The 20605-nt window shown below is 41.2% G+C and overlaps 1 protein-coding gene across 1 annotated transcript in view; it reads left to right on the top strand.

The window, feature by feature from the left end:
- The first annotated feature begins 5640 nt into the window (after positions 1-5640).
- The window catches only part of CSE1L (chromosome segregation 1 like), a 43377-nt gene continuing 28412 nt past the window's right edge, over positions 5641-20605 (top strand). Inside the window, exons 1-3 of the mRNA XM_036417654.2 lie at positions 5641-5784; positions 13685-13780; positions 18698-18840. Of these exons, the coding sequence (XP_036273547.1) occupies positions 13696-13780; positions 18698-18840 (228 nt within the window). The 5' untranslated portion in view covers positions 5641-5784; positions 13685-13695. The remainder of the gene's footprint in view (positions 5785-13684; positions 13781-18697; positions 18841-20605) is intronic.

Below are 20605 nucleotides of genomic sequence, written 5' to 3' on the forward strand. Positions count from 1 at the left end.
GCTCTATCCATTGAGCCAAACCGGTTTCAGCTCCATGCTGTTTTTCTACAGTGACTGCATCGTTCTGCATTCCCACCAACAGTACACTAGGGTTCCCTTTTCTCAACACCCTGACCAGCACTTGTTATTTGCTGATTTATTGATTGTAGTCATTCTGGCAGGGGTGAGGTGATACCTCATTATAGTTTGCTGAACTGATTATATGTTATGCTGCAAACTAAAATGTGAAAATAGCGGAGACCGGTTTGTGAAAATATATTTCACTCTTTCAACAAATACAAAGGTCAACTTGAGTGTGAAATAGTGGTAATTTTTGTAAAATATTATAACATAATAATATTTACTAGGGCAGCATGTAGGAACATTCATTACATAATAAGACTTTCAGCCGAAACCGGTTTGGCTCAGTGGATAGAGCGTCAGCCTGCAGATTGAAAGGTCCCAGGTTCGATTCTGGTCAAGGGCATGTACCTTGGTTGCAGGCACATCCCCAGTAGGGGGGGTGTAGGAGGCAGCTGATACATGTTTCTCATCGATGTTTCTAACTCTTTTCTCTCCCTCCCTCTCTATAAAAAATCAATAAAATATTTATTTGCCGAAGCCGGTTTGGCTCAGTGGTAGAGCGTCGGTCTGCGGACTGAAAGGTCCCAGGTTCGATTCCGGTCAAGGGCATGTACATTGGTTGCGGGTGCATCCCCAGTAGGGGGTGTGCAAGAGGCAGCTGATTGATGATTCTCTCTCATTGACATTTCTAGCTCTCTGTCTCTCTCCCTTTCTCTCTGTTAAAAATCAATAAAATATATTTTAAAAAAATATTTAAAACACACATACACACACAAAAACACTGAAACCTGTAAAGAATTTAAAAAAAAGAAGAGCATTTTAAAAATAAGGGCATAGAAGACATAAATTTAATATATCACCTACAGTTAATATCCTGACTAGTGAAAGACCAAATGATATATATATTTTTTTGTTTTAAAAAAAATACATTTTATTGATTTTTTACAGAGAGGAAGGGAGAGGGATAGAAAGTCAGAAACATCGATGAGAGAGAAACATCGATCAGCGGCCTCTTGCACACCCCTTACCGAGGATGTGCCCACAACCAAGGTACATGCTCTTGACCGGAATCGAACCCGGGACCGTTGAGTCCGCAGGCCGACGCTCTATCCACTGAGCCAAACCGGTTTCGGCTGATATTTGCTTTTACTGTGTGAAGTATTAACCATGTGCATGCATGTTTAAAAAGAAAATTGCATCCATTTTAAAAAAAGGTAAGAAACCACAACCTAACACCCCTTAATTTCAGGTGTCAATACTCTTTGGTATCCCAAAGATATTAAAAAACAGACTTGCTCTTTCCAAACACAGCCAGAAGTGTCCATGGCCTTTGAGTCTTAATAAAAGATAAAATTATCTTCTTTGTGGAACACATCATAGATAATTCATCTTTTCAGAGGGTCAACATTAGACAGATGGGTGTTACCGGGGTTTGGCAAGAAAGAAAACTACAAGAATACAGACAGACCTTGTTTCATTGTGCTTTATTGTTGTTCAGAGATGATGCATTTTTTTCAAATTGAATGCAAGGCCCTCCACCAGCAAGAAGATCACGACTCCCTCTTCTTGTGGTTGCAAAGGGTGAGGAGAGAGAGCACGCCTAGAGCTATGTCTATAGACATGATAATCTTGACACAGCTCAATGGCTTCCTGCAGAAACTGGCAGACATGCTACACTGATGCTGGTGCCAGCCAGCCTCCTTCTGATGAGCTCTCAAAGATGGAACCAGCACCAGCACCAGAGGAAAATGTCCAGGTCCAGCTGAGCAGATTAGTATAATGAAGGTGATTACTGTACTATTGCTGCAATGATAAAAATACATCTTTTTCCACCAATGTTCTAATAACATACCTTTCTCAACAGGCTTTGCCTACTTATATAGGGCATTTCATTCAACATTCAACAAATATTTATTGAGTAGCTACTGTGTGCTAGGTGCTGGGGTATAGCTATAAGTAAAATAAAATCTTTGGTCCTAAGGGTCCTTAGTCAGCTGGAGGAAAAAGAATTAACAAAGACAATCAAATGTTATGAAGAAAACAGAATGAGGCCTGGCCAGATAGCTCAGTTGGTGAAAGCATTGTCCTGATATAACAAGGTTGTGGGTTTGACCTTCATCAGGGCACATACAAGAGTCAACTAATGAGTGCATAAGTGGAACAAAAAATCAGTGTTTGTTTTTTCTATTTCTTTCAAATTAAAAAGAAAAAAAGAAAAAAGAATGATAAAATGGAGCTGGGGTGCCAGATACAATGCAAGACACTTCCTTCAATGTGAATTTTAGGTAAACCATGTATGGTTATTTTAGTATAAATATGTTCCATACAACATTTATATTAAAAAATTATGCATTGCTTTTCTGAAGTTCACATTGAACTGGGTGTCCTGTATTTCATTTTCTAAGTCTGGCAACCCTATGCCATGTTATGGGGGGTGGAGAGTGGATAATTTCAGACAGGTGGAAGGCCTCTTTGAGGAGGTGACATTTGAATTGGAATCTGAATGTACAGAGGGAGCCAGTCATTCGGGGATCTAGAAAAAGAGCATTTTATGCAGAGGGAAGAGGAAGTATGAATGCTCTAAGGTGGAAATAAGCTTGGAGCTTGGAAGAACAGGAAGGAAGAAAGAGTGGCTGAGCTGAGAAAAGGTGACTGGGAGAAAGGAGGAGGGTGATGAGGTCAGACAGGCTGGAAGAGGTCAAATCTTGTAGGGTTTGTGGCTATAATGAGTACTTTTACCAAAACTTATGCTCATAATCTTCTCATTCAAGAACAACAACTTTTTATTTTTTTAATTTTTATTTATTTATTTAAATATATATATTTTTTATTGATTTTACACAGAGAGGAACAGAGAGGTAGAAACATCGATGAGAGAGAAACATCGACCAGCTGCCTCTTGCACACCCCCCATTGGGGATGTGTCCGCAACCAATGTACATGCCCTTGACCGGAATCGAACCCGGAACCTTTTGGTCCGCAGGCCGACCCTCTGTCCACTGAGCCAAACCGGTCCCGGCAAGAACAACAACTTTTTACATTTTATCCACAGGAATTGCTTTTACATGTGACAGAGTGCTGTCAAAGATAAGCAAAGCCAAAGATTGATTAGGCTGTGAAAACAGATTTTCTTTAGTAACTAATGACAGTAGGGGAGAAAGCTGAGCTCCATTCTGACTTGTGCAGAGGTAATTGGACATTTTAAAGGGAGAATGAGGGAATAAGAGAGTGAGCAAAGGTTCAAGTGAAAAGTTACAAAAGGCTGATCAACATATAAGTGATTAGACCAGCCCTAGCCAGTTTGGCTTAGTGGATAGAGCTTTGTGCTGAAGGGTCCCAGGTTTGATTCTGGTCAAGGGCACATAGCTCGGTTGCAGGCTTGATCCCCTGTCCTTGGTTGGGGCACGTGCAGCATAGATATGTCTCTCTCACAATCATGTTTCTCCCCCTCCCTTCCACTCCCTCTAAAAATCAAAGGAGAAAGCCTCAGGTGAGGATGATCTAAAAATGAAGAGCCTGCTCCCTTAAAAAAAAAGAAAAGTGATTAGGTCAGCTGTGTCTGCTAGCTAGCATTTCCCTAAGTTAGGCTTCTAGAGGAGCTACCTTCCTGCTGATCAGATTTCAAGGGATTGGCTTTTAGGCCCTTAAGGACACTCCTGAATTATGGAAGATACACATACATTCTCAAAGGGACAGAGGAAAAGTTTACATTTGTAAGACCTTTTAATCAAATGCTCTAAGAAAGGGTAGTTGGGGCCTATCTTCAGGTGTTGGCTGGAAAAACAGTAAATTCTCCTGGCAGCATTGAACAACCTGTGCTTCACTTGTCCCAGGTCAGTGACAGGCAAACTCATTAGTCAACAGAGCCAAATATCAACAGTACAACGATTGAAATTTGAGAGCCAAATTTTTAAAACTTAAACTCTATAGGTATTAACTTAATTAGGGTACTCCTAAGCTGGCCTTTGCTAAAAACTCAAGGGGCCAAAGAGCCACATGTGGCTCACGAGCCGCAGTTTGCCAACCACTGTTCTAGGACCTAGGGAAATGACCTTATACTACTAGAAGCCATGTTTGATCACCTTTTAGGGAAGAGCTCAATGAAGTTTAAAAGGAACAAATTAATTCCAAAACTAGAGCAGTGCTCTCCAACCCATCTAATCCTGTATAGAAAATGGTTTCCGTCTGTTCCAGCTAACTAGCAGAAATCAAAGAAATCATAAAAAAAAGAGAATTCCCTTGCACTGACGGAAAGAAGTGAATTATGCAAAAAATGGAGACACAAAATAGGGGCCAAACAGTGTACAGATGATGTGTTGTAGAACTGTCCACCTGAAAGCTGTATAACTTTGTTAGCCCGTCTCACCTCAATAAATTCAAAAGGGCAAAAAAGAAAAAAAGCACCAAAAATTCTAGTATGGGGGTCCACAGAAAAGAGAAAATGAGCACAGGTGAAATCCAAGAGTAAAAAAACCCCTTTTGTGCCTCCAAGATATATCCCGAAGCTGTCCACTTCTCTCCATATTCATGCTACACACCCTAATTCAGGCCATAACATCTTCCTGGATGTCTCCAGCAGTCTTCTCACTGGTCTCCCTGCTTCATTCCCCCCCCCCCCCCCCCCCCCCCCATACAGTCCATTCCCCAAGCAGCAACTCATGGGTCTTTTAAAATCTAAAGTTGGTGGTCATGCACTTAAGACATAGTCCAAACACTGGCTTATGAGGCTTACATCGTCTGGCCCAGGCTGGCCTAATTTCATCTTTTTTTTAAAAAAAAAATTCTTTGTGAATATATATTTTATTGATTCTTTACAGAGAAGAAGAGCGGGAGAGTTAGAAACATTGATGAGAGAGAATCATCGATCAGCTGCCTCTTGCACACCCCTACTGGGGATGTGCCCACAACCAAGGTACATGCCCCTGACCTCCCGGGACCTTTCAGTCCGCAGGCCGGCGCTCTATCCACTGAGCCAAACCGGTTTCGGCCTAATTTCATCTTGTAACAGGCTCCACTTCATTAAGCCCCAGGCTCATTCCTGACCCAGAGCCTTTGCTACAGCCATCCCCTCATCCTGAAATGCTCTCCAGGCTAATTGACACGCACCTGTCTCCTTGTTGAAACTCGGGCCAATTTTCACCTGTTCAGAGTCCTTCGAGGACCCTCCCATTGACCTTCCAACTCACTGCCTGTCATATCATCCTGGTTTTAATTTTTATCCTTCTAGCACTTATAACGATATGAAATTACCTTGTTTATTCTGTTTCTCCTTCTAACATAACAAACTTGTCTGAGTTGCTATGGTCATGACTTTGGGCAGTTCGTTCAAGACTTACTAATACGTGCTTGACATCAAGCCCAGATATCAAAATAGCTCACAATCCAGCAGCCACTCAACCTGAATCTGTGCTTATTTCAAGAAAATGGGGATTGCGAAGCCTGTTAGAACCTTCTGAACCCAATGGCACTGTCGCTTAGTGACGTCAGCGCAAACACAGAGCCGGGGACATGCAAATCCGAGATTGGTCCTTCGAATTTGGGCGGGCCCCGCCCCGGCCCCGCCCCCTGCCGCTGCCCTGTCCACGCATGCGCCCAGATCACAGCCTCGCCGCCGCGCCATTTTGCCGGGTTTGAATGTGCGGTGGAACGGCGGCAGGAGTGGGTAGCACGGCTGCAGTGCGCGGCCGAGATTTTTCTTCTCTGTTCCCACACCCCCACCAGGTAAGGCCGGGGTGTGCACGGCCTGGCAGGCTGGCCTCTGGGGATCCCGCTGGGGAAGGGCTGAGGCACTCCCTGCATTCCCGAGCGCTGGGGAGCCAGGACCGCGCCTCCGGGAGAGAGCGGAACGTGGGCCTGTGTGTCGGGCGCAGCCCCGGAACCAGGTCTTTGCTTTCGCTCACCGGCCTCGCTTTGCTTCGCTTCGCTTCGCTTCGCCTCGCTGTGCCTCGGGTCTGAGGCTCGCCGGGCCTGTAGCGGGTCGAGGACAGCCGCGGCGCGGCCTAACGCGCCTGTGCGCCCGCCCCTTCCCCTGTGGCGCCGTTCCGATTGGCTGCGCCGCCGCGTGTCGCTCGGGAAGGCCCCCTTTCATTGGTCATGGCCGCGCGTCCGTTCTCGGGGACCCGGTCACCCGCAACGTGGGTGGAGTGGCGCGGCGAGGCCTGTCTGGCTGCTCCGCGGAGGGTGCCGGCCGCCACCCGACCACCCCTCCCCTGGACTCACCTTCTTGAGGAGGAGTGTGCTTCATTTTCTCCGACTGTAAAAATGGGCATGGTGACCTCCCTTGGCTGAGTTGTCTGTCAGAATTAAATTCTGGTCCGTGGACCTGCCCTGTAGCATGGGGACACCCCCTTGGGGGAAACGCTGCATGGCTTGGCAATTCGGAGCACGGGCTCTGGAATTAGAACGCCTGGGTTCGTTCTAAGAGTTAGCCTCTCCCTAGGAGCGGGAGCCTAGAGCTGTTCCACCTGTCAGAGTCTCCATTTCCTTATCTGTAAAAATGGGGCTGAAAACGTAGTCTTCCTGGTAAAGTGGCCGTGAGGACCCACGGAGTTATTACCGCGCTTTACAGTCCCATCGCAGGTGACCATTGTCTACCTCCCCACCCATCTGTCCTCTTTAGCCACGGTGGACATACTGACCCGCTTTTCTTTTTTTTTCTTAAATGTTCCAAGCTCACGCCCACTATCAAGCATTTGGACAGGCCTTTCATTTGCGTGGAAACGAACAACATCAGACCTTTGCAAGGCTGGGTCCCTGTCCTTCATGTTTTACTCACCTTAGTTAGACCTTCTTGGACGCACCTTTCCTTAACTCTTTATCACTTCGCACCAGTTTTTTTTTATATGAACAAATTATTTATGACAGCAAGTTAGTAATTTGTTTATTTGACATGTAACTGAGTTCCTGCATTCTGTTGGGGTTGCTAATAGCAGGTCCCAGAATAGTCTCTAGTTCAGAAGGGGATTTATGTTTAAGCTGGCTGGCTGAAATTGACTCATTCGTTAATTCATATATCAAATGCTCATTCGTTAGTTCATGCATCAAATGCTTACTGAATGTCTACTATGTGCCAGGCAATGTTGAAGGTCCTGTACATATAGAGACAAAAACATACAAAGTCCCTGTCCTAAGGAGTTTACAAATAACAGATAATAAGTCAAAGATACTTGAGATGATGATTAATGCTGTTAACAGTATAACCAGGATAAGGTACAGAAGAGGTGTGGAAGGCCCTTTTGAAGAGTTGATAGCTGACAGTTGAATGATACTCAATATTAAATTAAAGGAAGAACAGTATTACAGGCACAGAGAAGTGTCTTGGCTGGTTCAAGGAATAGAAAGGCTTTTGTGGCTGGAACATAGTGTGAGACAAGGCAAGGAGAAGTTAGGAAATGAAGTTGACAGGTGCCGGATTGCATGGGATTCTTGTCATGGTAAAGGGGTTTGGACTTTTAATACGTATAATTATGAGGGGTCTAAGACTTTGATTGAGATATGTACAGTGCTACAGGTACAAAATGAAGAAAGTGAAATGCAGATTTGAGTTTAAAAACTCAGTAAAATAGATCTAGTTAACTTCTGTAATCCTCCCAACACACACACACACACACACACACACACACACACAGTTTCTAACATGCTGCCTTGCATAAATCTCCGTGGATAGAATAAATTTGCATGTGGCAAAGAGACTAGGTGATTGTTTTTGTTTGTAGCTCATATATATTGATGTAAATGCTTGGCAACAATAAACTTTCAAGATTTCAGAGTCAGCATTTCAACACAGGAAAAAAGAATGGAAAGTGAGTCGATTAAATCACTGCTTTTCAAAATGTGTTCCATAATAAAGTAGCCAAGTAATGCAGTAACTCTGGATTAAACAATGTTAATCTGAGAACATTCTGTTAGAGTTCCTGAATCTTTAAAATGAATCTCTAAAAAAGGGAGGAATACACCAACCAGATCTGAAATATGGCTGACATGTACACATAAGGAACTGTTTGACGCTGAAATTGGGACTCAAAAGAACTGTTGGCCCAGAAGGGAATTCACTACAGACTGATTCATTTGCCTCTCAGCATAACCATTATGGCTTGTCTCAGTTTCAGTTCTTACAAGGGTATTTCTTGGATCACATGATCTCATACATCTAGAGGAAATAACGAACAACATAAACTGATGAACAAAAACAGACCCAGAGAAAAAGAAGCAGCGATCAGACTGTCAAACCTCAGAGGGAAAGTAGGGGTAAGGGGAAGAGATCAACCAAAGGACTTGTGTGCATGCATATGGGTCTAGCCGGTGGCCATGGACAACAGGGGGATAGGGGTGTGTGTGGGGAGGGGTTTTGGATGGGAATGGGGGGATGAGGACAATTTTATTGATACCATAATCATAAATAAATAAATAAGGAGGAATATTTGTTGCACTTTCCAAACTTTGGACATAAAAACCAGAAAGGGTAGCCTCTTAATAAATTATGTGTGTAGTTGAGTGGGATTTTATAATTCATCTCCATAGTGTGGTTTGTCCTGGGTGGAAGGATCTGAATAGACAGGTGGTAGTATCTATTAACTCAGTCAGAATGTTGGCTTCTCGTGATAAAAATGTTTTCTAATTAAGGGAAAGGACAATAGTAGTAAGGAAAATATAGATAGTTTCAAACAGATTGTCCTTCTTAGAAGGTGTGGTTTCTGGTTGTGGAGTAGTACTCTGCACAAGCATAGCATTAGCTTATTGCCCATTTCTAGTGCCCACCCCCCCCAAAAAAAATATATATATATACACACACACATATATATTTATTGATTTCAGAGAGGAAGAGAGAGGGAGAGAGAGAGAAACATCAGTGATGAGAGAAAATCATTGATTGGCTGCCTCTTGTATGCTCCACACTGGGGAATGAGCCCACAACCCGGGCTTGTGCCCTGACCCAAAATCAATCCTGACCTAGTTTATAGGCTGATGCTCAATGAGCCACATCTTCAAGTCTTTTTTTTTTTCTTTTTTTTTTTCTTTAATATTTTTTAAAATATATTTTTATTGATTTTTTTTTTTCCGGAGAGGAAGGGAGAGGGATAAAGAGCTAGAAACATGGATGAGAGAGAAGCATAGACCAGCTGCTTCTTGCACACCCCCTACTGGGGAAGTGTCCACAACCAAGGTAAATGCCCTTGACCGGAATCGAACCTGGGACCTTTCAGTCCGCAGACCGACCCTCTGTCCACTGAGCCAAACTGGTTTCGGCACACCTTTAAGTCTTATTCAAAATCCGAGTCATGGGCTTCTTCCTCTCCCTAATTCCCATCTGGCTGTTCTTTTTAAACTATTTACCAGCCCAGAGGTCCTATATTCCACTTGCATAAAGTTTTTACCCATTTCTAAAATATATTCCTATTGTACATTACATCATGAAACTGTTAAGTATTGAGGAACCCACATTAACTGATCTCAGCCTCCAAGTCCACTATTCCCCAAAGGGGCTATGTACTCTTCCTGTATCTGTTATTTTGCTCATTATTTCCTTCATGAGATGGGTCATGGTACGTACTTTGCCTTTCCAAGTCTGTAGAACCTTCAAATTCAGTTCAAGCAAGACTAGAGCCTCTGGGAAATCTTGGATCATTGGATACGCAGCAACTCTCTTAACCTCCTAGCAGTTAAATTGCTATCTATGTGATTCATTTGATACTTCTACAGGGAACAAATATGTTTCCGAATTTAGAATTTTTACTGAGGATCATGTAACATCTCAGTGGAGCTTTGGGTAGTACCCTGCAATCAAACACATTCTTTTTATTTTTTTAATATATTTTATTGATTTCATAGAGGAAGAGAATCGTTGATTGGCTGTCTCTTGCATGTCCCCTTGGGAATCAAACCGTGTCTTCCTGGTTCATAGATCGAAGCTCAACCACTGAGCCCCATCAGCCTGTCCACATTATTTCTTTAGTGAAAGAAATTTACATAGTAAGTGAGAAAAGGAATTACAGGTCTGTAGTAGGTATTTCAGTTGTGTCTTGTCTTCCAGCTACTAAGCTTCTTTGAGCATCTGAACTTGATTGATAATTTTCTGGTAGTAAAGTAAATATAATACATAGTTAGTTGTATATTAGAACTATCTAGAAGAATACAAGAGAATAAAAATTCCCCATATCTATCAGGTAGATATTAACACCCTTTACATTTGGAGTGTATTTTTAGTTTTTTCTATACATTTGGCTATATGTAAATTTTGAATAATGTATACTTAACCTCATTTCCACTTAGCTTTAATACATTTTACAAAAATTATTACAAACTTAATTTTTTCTTTGTCATAGAGGCTCCAGATTAATTCGGTGCATGGTTGCCCTGAAAAGGCTACCTTCCCCGATTCCCTAGGAACTACTTGTGACTGCCCCAATTCACATTCCTGCCCACAGTAAACAGTGTTCCCTTTCTCCACATCCTCACCAACATTTGATATTTCTTGTCTTTTTGACAGTAGCCATTTTAACAGGTGTTAGGGGATAGCTCCTGGTTTTGATTTGCATTTCCCTGATGATCAGTGATGTCGAGTATCTTTTCATGTACTTTTGTTGGCCACCTGAATGTCTTTGGGAAAATGTTAATGCAGATCCTCTGTCCATTTTAATTTATTTTTTAATCTTTATTGTTGAAAGTATTACATGTCTCCTTTTTCCTCCCATTGACCCCTTCTAGCCTGTCTCTCTTCTCCATCCTCCCAGGCCTCCACCACCCTTTAGTCTCTGGGATTTGCATATATGCATACAAATTCTTTGGTTGATCTCTTCCCATCCACCTACCCACCCACCATCTTCCCTCTGAAATTCTGCAGTCTGTTCTATACTCGATGTCTCTGGATCTATTTTGTTATCTATTTTGTTCACTAGATTCCATGTATGAGTGAGATCATGTGATATTTGTCTTTCTCTGACTGGCTTATTTCACTTAGCACTGCGGTCCGCAAACTGAGGCTCTTGAGCCACATGTGACTCTGGCCACTTGAGTGTGTCTCCTCCGCAAAATACCACGGCCTGGGCAATTCTATTTTGAAGAAACGGTGTTAGAAGTTTAAGTTTAAAAAGTTGGCTCTCGCCGAAACTGGTTTGTCTCAGTGGATAGAGCGTTGGCCTCTGGACTGAAAGGTTCCGGGTTCGATTCCGGTCAGGGGCATGTGCCTTGGTTGCAGGCATTTCCCCAGTGGGGGGTGTGCAGGAGGCAGCTGATCGGTGATTCTCTCTCATCGATGTTTCTAGCTTTCTATCCCTCTCTCTTCCTCTCTGTAAAAACTCACTAAAAAAGTTGGCTCTCAAAAGAAATTTCAATCGATGTACTGTTGACATTTGGCTCTTTTGACTAATTAGTTTGCCAACCACTGACTTAGCATAATACTCTCCAGGTCCCTCCATGCTGTCTCAAAGGGTAAGAGATCCTTCTTTTTTATTCCTGCATGGTATTCCATGGTGTAAATGTACAACTTTTTCTATCCACTCGTCTACTGATGGGCATTTGAGCAGTTTCTAGATTTTAGCTATTGTAAATTGAGCTGCATGAACATAGGGATGCATGCATTTTTTTCTGATTGGTGTTTCGGGTTTCTTAGGATATATTCCTAGAAGTGGGATCACTGGGTCAAATGGCAGTTTTCCATCCCCCAGGAAACCCCAAACTGTTTTCCAAAATGGCTTTCTGCATTCCCATCAGCAGTGTACGAAGGATCCCTTTTCTCCATAGCGTAGCCAGCACTTGTCATTTGTTGATTTATTGATGGGCAGCCATTCTGGCAGGTGTGAGGTGATACACATAGTCATTTTAATTTGCATCTCTCTGATGATCAATACAGTTGAGATTTTTTTCATTTGTGTCTTGGTCATCTGTTATCCACTTTGGAGAAGGGTCTTTTTAAGTCCTTTGCCCATTTTTAATTGGATTACTTGTATTTTGTTAATTTGTATGAGTTCTTTATGTAGTTTGCATAAAGATGTATCATTGCCAAATATGTTTTCCTATACAGTGGGCTCCCTTTTTGTTTTGTTGATGGTTTCCTTCGCTGTGCAGTCTTTTTCTTTTGCTGTAGTCCCATTTGTTAATTTTCTCTTTAGTTTCCTTTTCCCTGAGAGATGTATTTGTAAATATATTGGTAAGAGAGATGTTTGAGATTTGCTGCTTATGGTTTCTTCTAGGATTTTTATTTTTTTGAGGTAGGCCCGTAATGCTATGATCCTTCCTTCTTAAGACTGCTTTTGCTGTGTCTCAGAGATTTAGCCTCCATGTGTTTAAATGTTCTGAATGTTTTTACTGTAGTTGATTTCTAATTTCATTCCATTGTGATTTGAGAAGATGTGTGATATGATTTCAATCTTCTTGAACTTGTAAGAGACTTGTTTTTGTGCTAACGTGTGGTCTTATCTTTGTGAATGACCCACGTGCACTTGAGAAGAATGTAAATTCTGCCCTTTGGTGTGAAATGTTCTGTAAATGTCAATTAAATCCATCTAATCCAATGTGTCATTTGGAGTTACTGTTTCCTTGTTAATTTTTTGTTTGGAAGATCTATCCAGTGAAGTCAGCGGGATAGTAAAGTACCTAGTAGGTATAACTATATTGTTGTCTATCTCTCCTTTAGAGGCCTCCAAAAGTTTTTATATGTATACTAGAGGCCCGGTTCATGAAATTATTGCATGGGTGGGGTCCCTGGGCCTGCCCAGTGATCAGGGCCTATCATGACCAGGGCCTGCCAGCTGCCGGACAGGGCCTGCCAGATGGGGGGAAGGGCCGAGGGAGGTTTGCTAGCCCAGGGGGAGGGACCAGGGGAGGTTGGATTGCTGTGGGAGCAGCTCCTGCATTGAGTGCCTCCTTGTGGTCATTGCACATCATAGCAACTGGTTGACCAGTCATTCTGTCATAATGGTCGCTTGGGCTTTTACATATATAGATCTGTATAAACACACACACACACACACACACACATTTATATGTATATTTAATTCCCACCAGAGGCTATTTTTCTATTGATTTTTAGAGAGTGAAAGTGAGAGGAAAAGACAGGGAGGCAATATCAATGTGAGATGAACACATCGATTGGTTGCCTCCTGCACGAGCCCCAACCAGGGTCTGGGTCGGGGAGGAGCCTGCAACCAGAATCAAACCCGGACTCTTCAGTTCGCAGGCCAGTGCTCTATCCACTGAGCCAAACCAGCAAGGGCAGAAGTTTTTAATATATTTAGGTGCTGCTATATTGGGTGCATATATGTTTACTGCTTTAATTTTAATAGCAGGACTTTAAAAACATTCTTTGTGTGTCTTTTTACCCTTTGCTCTGTTTCATAAATTAGATTAACTTTATGGTGACTTGGATCAAACCTTCAGTTTTGCTTTTCTGCGCCTTTTAAAAATTATGACATGTTATTTCTTCTCCTTTACTGTATATCAAAATTATCTCACCATTGTTTCAGAAAAGCCCTTCTTATCTTAGGTCAGAGTAAGATTTATAGTCCATGCTCAAACATAACAATAATGACTTTCAGAGAGAAGACTGATAACATGAAATGATTTTGTTATGCAAATTACTGTGTTCATCTGTGACCAGTTACCCAAGCCTTATTTCTTGTTTTAGATTTTACCGCAATGGAGCTCAGTGATGCAAATTTGCAAACGCTAACAGAATATTTAAAGAAAACTCTTGATCCTGATCCCGCCATCAGACGTCCAGGTAAAAAGAATAAATATTGTTTGTGGTTGATTTATTCTTAAAGGACAGGTGAGGGAAAACTTTATGCCAACTGCTGTTTGTAAATATAGATTTAAAAAAAAAGATTTACACTTGGATTCTCAGACAGTTTATTTTTCATTCTGTAACCATAAAATGTGTGGTTGGCTGTCTTCAAATGTTATAGCATAGGGTGCTGCGGTTTTTTTTGGGTTTTGTTTTTTAAGTAAAATAGCTTTTATTTGGCCTCCTCTGGAATATAAAGTACTAACGTGTTTAGAATGCTTTTTCCCTTCACTTTCCTGAAATTCCCTACACCTGCCAGTTTTAGAAAGATAATAATTAGGGTATAGAGATGTGTGTTAACTGCCTAAAAAGTGATTAAGTGAATGAAACCAGGCAATCAGACACTCCATTCGTAATCTTCATGCTGGGATTGATTTAATTATTACATATTAAGACCTATCAGTTTCCATGAGAAACTTAGTATAAACTTAGACTTGTAACTCAGGTGCCCACAGGAATCAGATGTGAAGGTAAATGAGGAGCAGGCCAGGTGGGGTCTGGTAATCTGTGACTATATGCTTTGGTAAGGGGCAGTTACTATTTGGAACCAGTTGTCTTAGGGGGATTCAAACTAGTTTTGCAAAAATCTTATTTCCAGCTTTACTTGAAAAATAAGGGTATTTATATGAAATGTCCTTACTTTTAAGTGATAGCAACTAATAACTTCGAACAATTTTGAAATTCATACAAATCAGCCGAAACCGGTTTGGCTCAGCGGTAGAGCGTCGGTCTGCGGACTGAAAGGTCCCAGGTTCGATTCCGGTCAAGGGCATGTATTGTACATTGGTTGCGGGCACATCCCCAGTAGGGGGTGTGCAGGAGGCAGCTGGTCGATGTTTCTGTCTCATCGACGTTTCTAGCTCTCTCTCTCTCTCTTCCTCTCTGTAAAAAGTCAATAAAATATATATAAAAAAAGAAAAAAAAGAAGAAAAAAAAAGGGCATGTACCTTGTTTGCTGGCACATCCCCAGTAGGGGGTGTGCAAGAGGCATCTGGTCGATGTTTCTCATCGACGTTTCTAGCTCTCTATCTCTCTCCCTTCCTCTCTGTAAAAAATCAATAAAATATATTTAAAAAAAAAAGAAATTCATACAAATCAAACTAATTTTGAGGGCCATATGTGTCCTGTAAGTAGTCACTTGAGGATCCTTGATGTAAGCCATATTAACCAGAAATGCTTTTATTTTTTATTCATTTTTTTTTATTGATTTTGTACAGAGAGGAAGGGAGAGAGATAGTTAGAAACATCGATGAGAGAGAGTCATCAATCAGCTGCCTCTTGCACCCCCCCCACCCCCCACTGGGGATGTGCCCGCAACCAAGGTACATGCCCTTGACCGGAATCGAATCCGGGACCCCTCAGTCCCCAAGCCGATGCTCTATCCATTGAGCCAAACCGGTTCCGGCACCAGAAATGCTTTTAATCTTCTTTAGAATTTACAAGTGTGCGTGCTCATGAAGAGAATTTTGGAAGGGCCCCATGCAGATACAAATGAATGCATGCATGTGTGTGTGTGTCATAGTGATGTTACATACAAAACATAGAATTGTAAACATGTTAATGCAATTCATCCTAGCCTTTGTGATTTCTGAGAGGAAAAATTTGTGAACTTCCCATTAGTGATTAAAGAAGTAATGTGTTCTTGGATAAAAGGAAATTAATGGCTCTAATCTTCTTAGTCTTTCCCAGAAAACCTCTGCCAACATTATCTATTGAAATTATTTTTAATAATTATGTCTTTTAAGGTAAAGGTGGCATTTTTTTTTTATTAATCCAGGACAGAGTGTAGGAATAAACTGGTGTTTCTGAGAAGAGTTATGGACATATTTCTTAGGTATAGGTAGTAGACTGACCCAACATCTTTATAAAATGATATGAAGGTGGCAATGTATAGTGGATTCCAGCTTACAAATACCACTCTTCTCGTGGGTTATTGAGATGTGATAGTGGTATAGATAAACTGGAAGACATTTTGAAGCTCATTGAGTCTGTGGAAATATGTCAATGTGAATATTCTGAGTGCAAATTGAGTAAAATGAACACAGAAAGGAATATACTTAAACTCATGAGAAAATTGTTTCCAGGATATTAATTATAATTTAAGAAAGAGACCTGGCAGTCTATATGAGCTTTCTCCCAAATCATGGGTATAGTGTGTTGCCCTGTACAAAATGCTGACACTAAGGAAATAGTAAGAGCCTGATAGACTCGTAGGAAATTGTTTTCTGCTACTTAAAACCATGTTTCAGCTGAAACCGGTTTGGCTCAATGGATAGAGCGCCGGCCTGCGGACTGAAAGGTCCCGGGTTCGATTCCGGTCAAGGGCATGTACCTTGGTTGCAGGCACATCCCCAGTAGGGGGTGTGCAAGAGGCAGCTGATCGATGACTCTCATCAATGTTTCTGACTCTCTCTCTCCCTTCCTCTCTGTACAAAATCAATAAAATATATTTAAAAAAAACAACAAAAACAACAACCATGTTTCAGTTCATTTCTCATCTTTAAAGAAAGACATGGTGACAGAAAGCAGGAAAGGTTTGAGGATGGAAGTTAAACTCTTGGGACTCAATTCAGAGAGAAGAAAAGTGTTAAACCATTTTTAAAAAAAATATACATTTTTTATTGAGTTCAGAGAGTAATATTAACCCTTTGCACTCCGAACCATTCTGGACATTGGCTACCAGCTACTCGATGCTACTTTGCGAAACGTGCGTTGAATTAACTCAATTCCCCGTAATCACTAGTAAACTGCAATGTCTCCTGAGAGGGGACATCCGAGTGATATGCTAGAATTCCGATGTCCCCTGAGAGAGGACAGCGGAGTGCAAAGGGTTAAATCTCCTGAGTTTACTGGTTACACAGTGAAGGTGTATAGTACTTCTAATTTTTCCTGCCCTAAGCCTCACTCATTCATAGGACCCAGTACCTATTGAAAACGTCTGCTGTTAGCACCTATTATTTTCTACCATAATATTATTTAGCCCGACGCATGTTGTTCAGTGGTTGAGCGTTGACCTATGGACTCAGGAGGTCATAGTTTGAATCCTGGTTGGGGCACATGCCCAGGTTATGGGCTCAATCCCCAGTGGGGTCATTCAGGAGGCAGCTGATCAATGATTGTCTCTCATCATTGATGTTCCTTTTTTTTATTTTTTTAATATATTTTATTGATTTTTCACAGAGAGGAAGGGAGAGACATAGAGAGCTAGAAACGTCGATGAGAGAGAAACATCGACCAGCTGCCCCCCGCACACCCCCTACCGGGGATGTGCCCGCAACCAATGTACATGCCCCTGACCGGAATCAAACCTGGGACCCTTCAGTCCGCAGACCAACGCTACACCACTGAGCCAAACCGGCTTCGGCCCATCATTGATGTTTCTATATCTCCCTCTCCCTTCCTCTCTGAAATCAATAAAAAATATTTTTAAAAGATAGATAGATAGATAGATAGATAGATAGAGGCATCTTTAGTCAGAATTGTCAGGATCATTGATCGGCTGCCAATTGTACCACCCCATTGGGGATCAAGCCTATAACCTGGGTATGTGCCCTGATTGGGAATTAAACTGTGACCTCATGGTCTATAGGTTAAGGCTCAACCACTGAGCAACACTGGTCAGGCTAAATGATATTGTAGGAAATGATAGGTGCTAGTAGCATCTTTTTTCAAAGGGTATTAGATCCTTGGAATGGGTGAGGCTTACGATAGGAAAAATTAGAAGTGCTATATACCTTCACTGTGTAATCAGTAAACTTAGGGTATTTAATATTTCTAAGTGTAATATCAGTGTGAATATGTGTTAATATCTTAGTATAAATCTATTGATGTTATTAGGAATGTGTATATCTAGAAGAAAACTGAAGTCTAGTCTGGTCGAATGAGAACAAGACGAAAACTTTTTCAGTGATGAAATATTGTAGCTCTGTGTTCTTTGAAAAGTTACTTAACCTCGGTGGCCTTGTCTTTAAAATGAGGTTAAAATAACCTACCTCTCTGGGTAATAGTGACAACTTAATGAAATATATGTGAGTAAAGCTGCAGACTCATAGAGTTAATAACATATTAGCCGGAATTAACTCATTTAATCTTGATCATGGTAATACTGTAAAAAGAAATAATGCTACCATTACTAATAGTACTAATAATAGCCCTTCTGGAACAAGACTGTGTATAACTTTTGCCCTAAAGTCACTTAAACTCTCTAAGAAGCAGGTTCTCCTTCAGATGGAGTGATCTCCTAATGAGGCAACATTATAGGTTTGTGAGAATCAGGTGAGTCAAATGATTTGAAAACTGAGGTATTATGTAAGTTTAATAATAATAATATAATAACATATATAGTCCTTTTAATAGATAAGGAAAGTGAGGCTCAGTAGACCCTTGATTAGTTTCCAAAGGGAAAAGATCTTTTCCATTTTATGATGCTTAAATCTGATATACCGTATTTTTCGGACCATAAGACGCACCAGTTTTTAGAGAAGGGAAATGAAGAAAAAAAGATTCTGAAACAAATAGTGTCCTAAAATATTTTATGTGCATTAAAACCCAACATCACAGTCATAAACACATGTAATCAACCCTGTAAAGTAAACAGCAGCATTTAGAACCATTTTAGAGCCGGGCAAGCACACAGAGACCACACAGAGCCGGGCAAGTAAAAAAACTTTTTTTTTAAAGTATATGTATAGGCTATATTTGGACCATAAGACGCAGGGACTTTCCCCCCCCCACACTTCTGGGAGGAAAAAAGTGCGTCTTATGGTCCGAAAAATACGGTACATAGTTCCACATACACATAATGTAGAGATATTTGATTATAATAACAAACCTAACATGGAAATTCTTTTATAGCTGAGAAGTTTCTTGAATCTGTGGAAGGAAATCAGAATTACCCACTGTTGCTTTTAACATTACTGGAGAAGTCCCAGGATAATGTTATAAAAGTGTGTGCCTCAGTAACATTCAAGAACTATATTAAAAGAAACTGGAGAATTGTAAGTATTTTGTGAGTTCATAGTTCAGTACCTTGTATGTTTATAATGCAGTGCTCCTGAAAGATTTTGGACACACATTGAAGATAAAAACAACACCCTCTTCAGCAAAATACTAACAAATCAAATAAGAGTATAAAAATACACACCATGATCAAATGGGATTTATCCCAGGTAGCAAGGCTTGTTCAACGTTCAAAAATTAATTAGCGTCTTGACTTGGGGTGGTGAATGCACAATACAGTATACAAATGAGATATTATAGAATTGTATACCTAAAACCTATATAATTTTACTTACCAGTAAATTTAATTAAAAAGTTAAAAATTAATTAATGTAATTCATCACATCAGTAGACTAAAAAAAGAAGAATCAGCTCTGGCCAGCTAGCTTTTTAAGAACATTATATTGGAAGTCTTTGCTAATGCAGTAAGAAAAGGAAATAAAAAGGAGCAAAGAGGACACAAACTGTCTTTGTTCATAGATGGCATGATTGCCTGTTAGAAAACCTGAAAGAAGGATACTTTTCCAAAGTTCCTGTTTCATTTGAATTCATACAGATTACTTCAATTTTATAACTCAGGTTGCTAGAGGATTATGAAACTAGGTTTTAATCTCCATTTAATTCTAGCTAATTATCTTCTGAAGAGACATATGGGAAAACAGTCTAAGTGAATAACTGAAGCAGTTTGTGTTGTGGACTGGGAAAAATTATAAAAAGCTGAAAATTTTATATATATAAAAATTTGTAAAATGCAAAATAATGAGAACCAAGATGAGGGCATAGGTAAACACCTATACCTACTTGTTGCCTCTCACAATCAACCCAAGGCTATTGGCGGCAGTAGCCTGCCTTGCTGCACAGCTGGGCCTCATCTGGGCACTTCCAAACCTCAAAGAGGAGAAATCTGCAGATCTCACTGTAGCTCCTGCTGGGTGGCCTCAGGCAGTGGCTGACTTTGCACTTCCTTGGAGATCCAAGAGCCAGTATACCCAGTGGTCAATGTAAGACCATTCCAGATTACAACTCTTCACGTCCTTAAGTTACACACTCAAGGGACAGACGCAGTGAGCACCAAAACCCCACTGAAGCAAGTCCTGCCCCATAAGGGTATTTCCAGCACAGCAGTTCTTCTGTTGTAGACACTGCTGGTCCTCACAACCAATTGGCCTGAAGGTCATTTCCTCCCAGTGATACCAACAGCAATCAAGGCTTAACTACAACAAGACTGTACACCTAGCCCAAAAAGGGGTGCACCAAGAGTGTCCATTGGGGAAGCTGAGACACTGGGCCCTGTAGGACACCTAGCACACAATGCCACTCTATCAACATAGGGAAGCAGCCAAAATGTGGAGACAAACATGTCACAAATGAAAGAAATGGAGGAAAGCAAACTGATTTCTCAATAGAACTATGCAGGCCAGAAGGGAGTGGCAAGAAATATTCAAACTGATGAATAGCAAGAACCTACAACCAAGATTATTCTACCCAGCCAAAAACGGTTTGGCTCAGTGGATAGAACGTCAGCCTGCGGACTGAGGGATCCCAGGTTTGATTCCGGTCAAGGGCATGTACCTTGGTTGCAGGTGCGTCCCCAGTGGGGGGGGGGGGGTGCAGGAGGCAGCTGGTTGATGTTTCTCTCTCATTGATGTTTCTAGCTTTCTGTCCCTCTCCCTTCCTCTGTAAAAATCAATAAAATATATTTTTTAAAAAAGATTATTCTCCATCTACAAACAGCTTATACAACTAAATAAAAGGAAGATGAAT

The sequence above is a fragment of the Pipistrellus kuhlii genome, unplaced genomic scaffold (genome assembly GCF_014108245.1).
Source record: "Pipistrellus kuhlii isolate mPipKuh1 unplaced genomic scaffold, mPipKuh1.p scaffold_m20_p_6, whole genome shotgun sequence".
NCBI classification, from domain to species: domain Eukaryota; kingdom Metazoa; phylum Chordata; class Mammalia; order Chiroptera; family Vespertilionidae; genus Pipistrellus; species Pipistrellus kuhlii.